Source organism: Plasmodium falciparum, assembly GCF_000002765.6.
Source record: "Plasmodium falciparum 3D7 genome assembly, chromosome: 11".
Classification (NCBI taxonomy): Eukaryota; Apicomplexa; class Aconoidasida; order Haemosporida; family Plasmodiidae; genus Plasmodium; species Plasmodium falciparum.
The window spans coordinates 1,513,692-1,524,983 of NC_037282.1; the positions used below are offsets into that span (position 1 = coordinate 1,513,692).

The following is an 11,292-nucleotide window of genomic DNA, read 5'->3' on the forward strand; positions in this document are numbered from 1 at the left end:
TTTTCTTTTTTTCTTTTTTTATAAAACTTAATTGTTAGATAAAAAAAACCATAATTAAAAACAAATACAAAAAAAGGTACACACATAATATATTTATTAATACATATTTATATGTCTGTACAAATATGCAATTTTTTCCCCTACTTTATAACATAAAAGCATAAAACTATTACAAGGGGAATATTAACAAAAAAAAAAATAATAAAAAGTAAAATAATAATAAAAAAATAAAAAATTATTATGAAAAGTACAAATATGTAAACATACCAATCTATACAAAAACACAAATAACCAAGAATTAGTACATTTACAGTTATATAAAAATATATTTATATATATTGTCTGCATATAAAGTCACCATATTCAAAAGAATAATTATAAAATATTAAGAGGATGAACATGAAATATATATATATATATATATATATATATATATATATATATATATATATATGTATGTATGTATGTATGTATGTATTTTTATTAAAACAATTAAAGAAATCATTCTTATATATATATTTATGGCACTTTAAAAAATTGAACACAAAAAAAAAAAATATATATATATATATATATATTTATTTATATATCAATATAATTTATATGAATTTTTACTAAAAAGTATATATATTAACCTACTATGAATATAAATTTTTATATTATTTTTTTAATAATATTTTTATAAGTCTATTCGGAAATTATATGTTAATAAAATACATGTATAAATATGTGTATATTTCTAATTTTTTTACCTTGGGAAAATTTAAAAAAAGATATATATATATATATATATTATATATACATATAATGAAGCATATCATTTCTTTTAAAATGTATATTCATATATATGTAATATGAAATAGAATTATTTTGGACATACTAAAAATAAAAATAAAATAAATAAAAGGTATAATATTAAAAAATATATATAATATCAAAATACACAAATGATAAATATATAATAATATTTTTTTTTTTTTTTTTTTTATGCATGTATAAAATTTATTACTTTTCTTTTTTGTAAGAAATATATTATATGTATATTTTTAAATCAGACACTCTAATATATTCAAAATTACATTTCCCCATTAATTATTTTATTTCCAAAAAAAAAAAAAAAAAAAAAAAAAAAATTAGAAATGTTTTAATAATATCCTAAGTTAATATAAAAAATTATAATTATTTTTAATGGAAATATAAAATTAATATTATAATATACAACTATAAAATTTAGGCGTATTGTGTAAAAGATATTATATATATATATATATATATATATATATATATATATATTTATTTATTTATTTATTTATTCATAATATACACATATAATCTAAATATTATGTAATAATAATAAGTTAATTTAAAAATTGTAAGAAAAAAAAAAAAAAGATAATAGCTGTAAAAAATGATTTATAATTCATAGTACAAATAAATATAAAGAACGAATATATAAAATGAAAAAGTAATGTGCATATTTTTTTTTATTTTTTGTCAATCTTATAAATTTATGAACTTTTACAATGTATAATATATATATGCTTCCATAAGGATATAAATACTTTTCCATTTTTAGAAAAGGAATAATATTTAATTTGATTAAAATATGAAAAAATACTCTAAAAAGAGAGGTTTTTTTTTTTTTTTCTTTATATATTAAAAAATTATATCATTTTTTAAAATATTGAATAAATAAGAAAAAAAAAAAAATCATATACAATACATTTTTGTGGTTTATTATTCATTCCAACTATTAGGTAATAATATGAATACCTAAATAATGTTATAAGAATATATTCTCGCATAATTTATATTATTGAACATGATAAAGTATTAATATAATTATAAGGATTTAAAAAAATAAATTAAATATATTTTTAAATACTGCTTAAGAACATTGAGATTTTAAATGTTTAAAACAACTTTTGATTCTTAATTAAAAAAAATATATATACTTATATATGTTTCATTATATAACCTATTCTTTTTATATTATGTATGTTTAAATTTTTTAAATAAATTCGTTGCAAGAAAAAACAAAATTTATCTATTAAGAATATACCTAAATTTTATACTTGTGACTTTTATGTTTTTCTATTTAATATATTGCACCATCAAAAAAAAAAAAAAAAAAAATAAAAATAAAATATACAAAAATACAAATATATATATGTATATATGTATATATTTTATTTTGGATGGTTATGGAAAATATATTGATCTACAACTTAAAACTGTTATTTTATTTTATTTTATTTTAAGATAGGTAGGAAGAATATACATTAAATATATGTGTAACCAAATATTATATTTTTTTAAAATTATATATACATATTATTACTTTTTTTAATATTTATAATATAAATAAAATTTTCTTATCCGCTTTTTTTTTTTTTTTTTTTTTTTTTATTCCATTTATTAAAAAAAAAAAAAAAAGAGAGAATACACCATTTAAAAAAATATATGCATACATTAAATTTTTAAATAAAGGTATTTTATTATATATATATAAATATATTTAATTGTTTTATTACAAATGATATAACTTTAAATAATTATAGATTATAGTATTTCAATAAAACATTTCTTGTAAGAATTATTAATAAATATCATGTATATATATATATATTATGTATAAGGTATATAATTTTTTTTTTTTTTTTTTTTTTTTTTTTTTTTTTTTCGTTGTTTTAATATACACATATATAAATAATATCTGTGGAATATAAAAAAAATAAATATAATAATAATATAAATGTGGTATTTCAAAAAAAATATATACATATATTTATATATTAATATGCATAATATAATATATAATAATATTTAATTAAATATATATATTATAAACCTTTAATATGTATGTTTATATGTACACTTCGATTAATTTCTGAGAAATCATAATTTTTATCATAAACCATTGTAAAAATTTATATTCCAATGATAATATATTTTTTTATTATATTCTTATTGATACATAGAAAATAAAGAAAAAAAAAAAAAAAAAGAAAAAAAAGAAAGGAATGGAATGGAAAATTCATTATTTAAAAAAAAAAGAAAAAAATTATTAAATACATACAAAATTGTGCAAAAAAATATTATTAAGAAGAAATAAATATATTTAAATATATAATACATATGAATATAATAAAATAAACCTTACAAAAAGAAAAAGGAAGTATAAATAAATTTAAAGTGTAATTTTATTATATATATATATTATAATATAATATATTATTTATAATATATTTTTGTTGCGTAATGCATATATTTAAAAATAACACATAAATAAAAATATATTATTATATTTTTATATATACATAACATATATTATTATATATATAATATATTTTTTGTATATAATTAATTTATATTATAAAATATAATATTTTTATTTATGTTTATATATTTATATTTTGATTATTATTTGTTATTATTTTTTTTTTTTTTATTATTTTATTATTTTTTTTTTTTTTTTATTATTTTTTTTATTTTTTATTTTTTTATTTTTTTATTTTTTATTTTTGTTTTTAAGCATTAAAAATATCATGAATATTTCACATAATTAAAAAAAAAGAAAAAAAAAAGAAAATACATTTTAATAAAAATACTTATGTATATTTTAATTATTCCAATATTTTTTATATATTTTTCCTATTAATATATAAATATATAATTTTATAATAATATTTTTTTATATATTTATATGTATACCATCAAATTTATATATATTATATTATATATAAATAAATAAATTATATAACATTTTTTTTTTTTTCTCATTACATATATATTAAATATTAATATATTTAATATTTGTAATTATTTTTTTATTTGAGCTTCGAACCTTTCATTCTTTTTTTTTACTTTTTTTTTTTTTTTTTTTTTTTTTTTTTCTATCCAAAAATTAATATATATAATATTATATATACAATATATATAATATAATAATAATACTATTTATTTAAATGAATATAATAATAATAATTTTCTATAAATAATATATATATATTTTTTTTTTTTTTTTTTTTTTTTTCAAAATATATAAATATATTTTATATATATATTATACAAAGAAAAGAAAAAAAGATTATTCATTAAATTATTTAATTTTTTCAGAGAATAAAAAATAAATGTTACATATATAAAGATTTAAAGGTAATTAAGAAGTAAGAAAGAAAAAAAAAAAAATAAAATATAAAAATGATAATGTAATAATATGATATAAAATAAGATAATAAGAATATATTTATATTATATATATATATATATATATATAGTTTATATAACAAAAATTTTCAAACGAAACTATAATTTAAACTAATATTATGCATATATAAGTTATGAGTGATATATATATATATATATATAAAGAGTATTTTAAAATAATGTTTTTTTTTTTTTTTTTTTTTTTTTTTTATATTATTATTATTATTACTGTTTTCATATTTTTATGTATATAAATAAATAGTGCATTATTAAAAATAATGTATTCATTATAAAAAATGTTAAAGTATATTGGTTGTAAATATAGTTTAAATATTTATAGCTACTAATATATTGTTATATTTGAAATTTTTTTTTTATGATCTAAATATAAACATATTTCTTAATGTATGTTATTCATTAAAATTGTATACTATTTTTATGATATTCATGTATATGCATATATACATTATTGTATAATTTTTATATAATATATATATATATATATATATATATATATATATATATATTTATTTATTTATTTATTTATTTTTTTTTTTTTGAAGATGGGTGCATATTTATCATCACCAAAAACAAATAAGGAATCTTTAGATGGAGGTAATTTAGAATTAGATCCTAGTAGGTATGGTTTATCGTGCATGCAAGGATGGAGAAAGAATATGGAAGATGCACATATATGTTATAATAATTTAAAGTTCAATGAAATTGAAGAAGATGTTTCTATATATGGTGTTTTTGATGGACATGGTGGTCCAAATGTGTCTAAATGGATATCTTATAATTTCCGTCGCATATTTATAAGATGTTTAAAAGAAGCTAATGAAGAAATGATAAAAAAGAATATGAAAAGATCTGAAAATTATAAATTAAAATTAATAAAATTAACTCTTGAAAAAACATTTTTAAAATTAGATGAAGAAATGTTATTATCAGAAAATCAGGAGAAATTAAAGAAATATAGTGTACCTACACAAGAAGATGAAGAAGAATCAGATACAAGAGAGAATTATATATACTCTATATTAAATGATATAATATCTAAAAATATTAGTATTAAAGCTATAGAAAAAGATGGAAAGAGGTGTTTACAAGTTGTTTATAACAAGGATGGTAGTCCAGTAGAGGAAGGAAATACTGATGGTAGTGCTACATCAACTTTAAATCAAGATCAACCAGAACATAATCAGTTATATGAAGATGGTAATGATAACAATAATAGTAATAATAATAATAATAATAATAATAATAATATATCTCCTAATTTGTATGGTACCAATGGAGAGAATATTTTAAGAAGCGATGAAAATTATGATTCATCTAATTTAAATTTAGGTGATAATCAAGATAGGAAGAATTATGATGATATTGAAAATTTAGGTGATAATAATAATAGTAGTAATGATATGCTTAAAAAAGATGATGCATCATCAGATATTTTAACTGCAACTACTTCGACAAATGATATGAAAGATGAAGACAAGAAAAATAATTATCTTGTTGAAAAGAATGAACATATGAAAAAGGAAAATAATAATTGTGAAGAAAATAGTGAGCAAAATAAGCAAGTAAATGGTATGTCATCTTATAATAAGGCATTAATAGAGGGAGCAATGGGTGAATCAATTGATGAGAAAGGATTATTAAATTTAAATGATATAAAAACAAATAATATATTAATAGATAACAATAATGATAGCAACAACAATAATAATAATAATAATAATAATAATAATAGTAGTAGTAATGATCCTTCAATGTTTAGTACTGCTTATGCACATCATTGTAATAATAATGAAGGGACTATAGGTGATTATCTTAATAATGAAGAAAATAACGAAACAAATAATATTAAAAGGTTGAAGAAAGATATATGTAATGATGAGAAAGGAAACACACAGAATGATATAAAAGAGGAGGACAAAATGAGAAATATGGAAACATATATGAATGAGCCAATTGATGGTGTAAAATCTGAATTAACTTATGATAATTTAAAATCTATGGAAGAACAAGAAAAGAATGGAGAAATTGAACAAGGAATAAATAATATGATAGATCATTTTCAAAGCAATAATTTATTAAATAATGACAATACAAATGGAAATATAAATTCTTATACAAATGATGATATTCATAATAATGGGTCATTACAAGGATATGAACAAGATGGACTTATACAAAATAGGAATAATGGAGATGAAGTAAATAATTCAGATATAGAAAGATTAGCATATGATGAAGCCTCAGCTAATGTTATTGATAATAATATAAATAATGATATACATGAAGAAGATGAAGATGATGAAAATAATAATAATGATGAAGAAACAGGAGAAGATGATTGTAATGGTGTTTATTCTTCCGAAGAATTAAGATTATTTGAAAATTATTATTCTAATGATTATGAAGATAATATAGCATATAGTTGTGGATCAACTGCATTAGTAGCTGTTATATTAAAAGGTTATTTAATTGTAGCTAATGCTGGAGATTCTAGAGCTATTGTTTGTTTCAACGGAAATTCTTTAGGTATGTCTACTGATCATAAACCACATTTACAAACAGAAGAAGCTCGTATTAAAAAGGCTGGTGGATATATAGCTAATGGTAGAGTTGATGGAAATTTAAATTTGACTAGAGCTATTGGAGATTTACATTATAAAAGAGATCCATTTTTACCACAGAAAGATCAAAAAATATCAGCCTTCCCAGAAATCACATGTGTTACTTTAACACCAGAAGATGAATTTTTGTTTCTTGCATGTGATGGTATATGGGATTGTAAAGATGGTCAAGATGTTGTCGGTTTTGTAAAAACGAGACTTGAAAAATTTGAAGAAATTCCAGATGATCCAAACAATTCTTTGGATAATACAGAAAATAGTGAACATATGAATACTAATAATAATTCAGATCAAAATGAAAAATTAAAAAGTGAAGATCAAAATAATATAAATAATGAACAAGAAAATATTTTAAATACATCAAATAATGATTTCCAAAAAAATGAAAATTTACTAAACGAAAACAATATGGATAATATAAACATGCAGGAAAAAAGTGAGACGGAAGAAGATTTAGATTTAGAAAGAGATGAAGATAAACATGATGCTCCACCTGTTATTGAAAGAAAGAAATATGAAAAGTTTAATAAATTATCACAAATTTGTGAAGAATTATGTGACGAATGTTTATCTAATAATTATAAAGAAAATGATGGTATAGGTTGTGATAATATGACATGTTTGATAGTTCAATATAATCCTGAATATAAAATACATACAGAAAAGAAATTTCTTAATATCGACGATATTGAATAAAGTATAGTCTTACATATATATATATATATATATATATATATATAATATAATATAAATCATTAATAAAATGAAACATTTATGCATATAATACAGATGTATCTAATAATTTGTATTATTTATTATAACATATATTTTCCTTTTTATTATTGTATTTATGTATATAAATGATTATATATTTATTTTGTAAAGAAAAATATAGAAGAAAATAAAAATAAATAAAAAATTGTTCATATATATTATATATTAATATATGTGAATTTATTGAATATATTGGATTTTTTTTTTTTTTTTTTTTTTCTTTATTAGCACACATAATATTATATATGTGTTAATGTAAATATTATTTAATAAAAAAAAGAACACCTTTTTTCTTAAGCACGCATCATATGAATGAATTGCTTGTATATATACATATATAGATGAATAAATAGATAAATAAATAAATAAATAAATATATATATATATATATATATATATATATATATATATATATATATATTTATTTATTTTTATTTATTCTTCTTTTTCATTTCATTTCATTTCATTTCTTTTCTTTTTTTTTTTTTTTTTTTTTTTTTTTCATGTCATAATTTATGGTGTTTTTATAAGTTCTCATACTTATTTAAAAAAATTATTGCATTATATATACATATAAAAATAAAAAATAAAAATAAAAATAAAAAATAAAAATAAAAATAAAAAATGAGAGATATATGTATTTCGTATAAATACATTATCACCATATAAATCTTTTCTCAAACATTTTATTAATAATAAATAATTTATATATTTAGCCTTTTAATTGTCAATTATATATGTAGATATAAAACTGTTGAGTATTATAAATTTTTTCATTTTAGTTTTATATTTAAAGATATATTTCATAAACATAAACATAAATATAAATATATATATATATATATATATATATAATTATATACATTTTACTAATATCAAGTATTGCTTTTTAAGTATATCCTAAATTGAAAGCAATAAAGATGTTTTACTTCTGATAGTATATTACATATTTAATATTTTTTTTTTTTTTGTATTTGATTTTATTTTATTTTTTGAATAAAATTTGTCGTGAGAATTAATATGAAGATAAAAGATATATTGGTTATAAAAATAAATTTGATTCTTTTGAAGATGTTAGAAAGTGTGTAAGCATTTCGTTTAGCTTTTCATCTAAATCCTCATCATCTAAGCAATCCAAAAAATCTAAAAAAATATATATAAATAAATAAATGAATATATATATATATATATATGTATATATATATATATTATGTACATTTGAAATATTTAATTTAAAAAAAAAAAAAAAAAAAACCGATGCGTAAGCATAAAAATATATATATTATTTATTTATTAGTTTACCTAATATATTTTCATATATTGACTGTATATCTATATTTCTTGTATACAAATGAATAAATATATTATTACAAATATATGTATTATTCATATAAAAAAGAGCTATCAATATTACATCTGTTAGCTGATATATTAGATAACCTTTATCACACAATTCTATGTATTCCAGGTCCTTTTTAGAATCTTCATCAATTTGAATATTCATTTTTTTTAAATTTTCATTTACTTGATTTTTATTTTTTTGTTTTTTTTTTTTATCCTTAATTATAATTTCATGGTATTTTTGCCTTATTTCTAATAGTCTTATAATTTTTTCACATTTTTTTTCCCCAAATTTACTGAGTACTCTTCCTTGAAATGTACCTGTACAGAATAAAGACAAATTTGATATAATGATTATAATATTTTCCTCAAATTCGAATACACTCATATGATTTTGTTTTTTAATATCTCTTAACATAAATAGACAAAACAAATATTTGAGTCCATTCATTTCAATGAATTTGTTACATGTTTCGATATCATTTAATAAGATAGCGAAAATCTTAAGAGATGGAAAACATAAAAATTTCCTTTCACTTAATAATTTGAGCATAAGTTCAAATCCGATTGTATTTTGAAAGACATTTTTATTTTTATTTAAAAGTAATAAATTTCCTAAGGCTTGGAAATAGTTTAATAAAATTTCTTTTTTATTAATACTTTCAGGATCTTTATCTTTATATTTAGAAATATATTTTAGAATAGGATTAAAAATAGATATAATATAATAAAAATCATCATATACGTTTTGAGAAAATTGATTAATTCTTAAAATGAGTAATACAAAAATTTCACTTGCATATAATGAATTCGAATCATCACTTTTAATTTCATTATTAATTCTATTTAGTAAAAAAAATAGTAATTTAGAATTTTTTAATAAATCATTTTGTAAGTCATTTTCTAATTCGAATATATTATCTAAAATATTAAGAATAGATGTCATAGCATTATAATATTCATCATTTTCTTCTTCATTTATTTTATCTAATACATTTATAAGAAAATGACATAGTTTTTTTTTATTTAAATAATGTATCATTATATCATTCAATTCTTTATCTAATTCATATATATTAGATGGATTAGTAATCTCTTTAATAATATCAATAACTTCTATAACAATATCATTATTAGGATGATTTAACAAATCAATGATCTCACCAAATATATCTGAATCTATCATACTTTTATATAAATTTGTACATACACTTAAATTCTTCAAATTTACTAATATTTCGTCTAAGTCCACTTCACTGCTTACCCATTTTTCAGGTTCCTCTGGATATTCCATTCTGTCTCTTTCATTTTTTGTTTTCTTCTTTTTTAAAAGCACTCCGATTTTTTTTATGCTATTTTCATCAACACATTCGATCTAAAATCACAATAAAAACAAATTAAACATGGATAAATATAAATAAATATAAATAAATAAATATAAATAAATATATATAAATATATTTATTATATATGTTAAATTATTTATATATTTTTTTATTAAAATGTATTGTTATTAAATTCAACAAGATACATATATGTATAAATGAAAAAAAAATATATATACATATATATATATATATATATATATATATATATATATATATTTTTTTTTATTCTTACATTTTCCGCTTGTTTTAAAATTTCTTCAACGTCGACTTCTTCTTCATCACTAAATTCTTCATCTGCCATTTTTAACCAAACATCAAAACATATTTTTTTGTTATTTTTAAAGAGGGTAACAGAAAAATATATATATATATATATATATATATATATATGTATACAAATAATGTTGATAACCAAAATATATATCAAGGTACAAATATCACAAAAAAACAAAATACATATAAAAATAATAAAATATTATTTTAAAATAATATTTCCGATTTTTATAAATTCAAAATATTATATTATTTCAAAATTATTCGTTATACGTAAACTATACACCATTTTTTTTGATTATATATATTTTTTTAAATATATTTTTATTATCAATAAAATTATAAATAAATAAATATATATATATATATATATATATATATATTATATAATAAGTTATTATATTCACTATATTGAAAAGGACAAAAAAAAAAATAAATAAATAAAAAAAAAAAAATAATAATAATAATAAATAAAAATATAAAAAGATTCTTTGAACTATTATTTTAAAATATATATAATTATTATTTTGTTGGGTATATTTATAATACTGTTATTTATTATTATTTTTTCTTAAGGTATGATTATATATAACATATGAATTATAGTTATAATATATATATATATATATATATATATTAACTATTTTAATAATAATATTTCCTAC

The 11,292-nt window shown here is 16.5% G+C and overlaps 2 protein-coding genes across 2 annotated transcripts; one reads left to right on the forward strand and one right to left on the reverse strand.

Moving 5' to 3' along the window:
- Positions 1–4,772: 4,772 nt before the first annotated feature.
- Positions 4,773–7,547, forward strand: PF3D7_1138500 (protein phosphatase 2C; the record flags this gene model as incomplete). The annotated part of the gene is made up of 1 exon (XM_001348030.2): positions 4,773–7,547. The coding sequence occupies one exon, from the start codon at positions 4,773–4,775 to the stop codon at positions 7,545–7,547; it is 2,775 nt and encodes a 924-aa protein (XP_001348066.2).
- A 1,120-nt stretch (positions 7,548–8,667) lies between these two features.
- PF3D7_1138600 (beta-catenin-like protein 1, putative) lies at positions 8,668–10,655 on the reverse strand (the record flags this gene model as incomplete). Its single annotated transcript, XM_001348031.2, has 3 exons — positions 8,668–8,768; positions 8,928–10,341; positions 10,587–10,655. The coding sequence occupies 3 exons, from the start codon at positions 10,653–10,655 to the stop codon at positions 8,668–8,670; spliced, it is 1,584 nt and encodes a 527-aa protein (XP_001348067.2).
- Between the last annotated feature and the right edge of the window lie 637 nt (positions 10,656–11,292).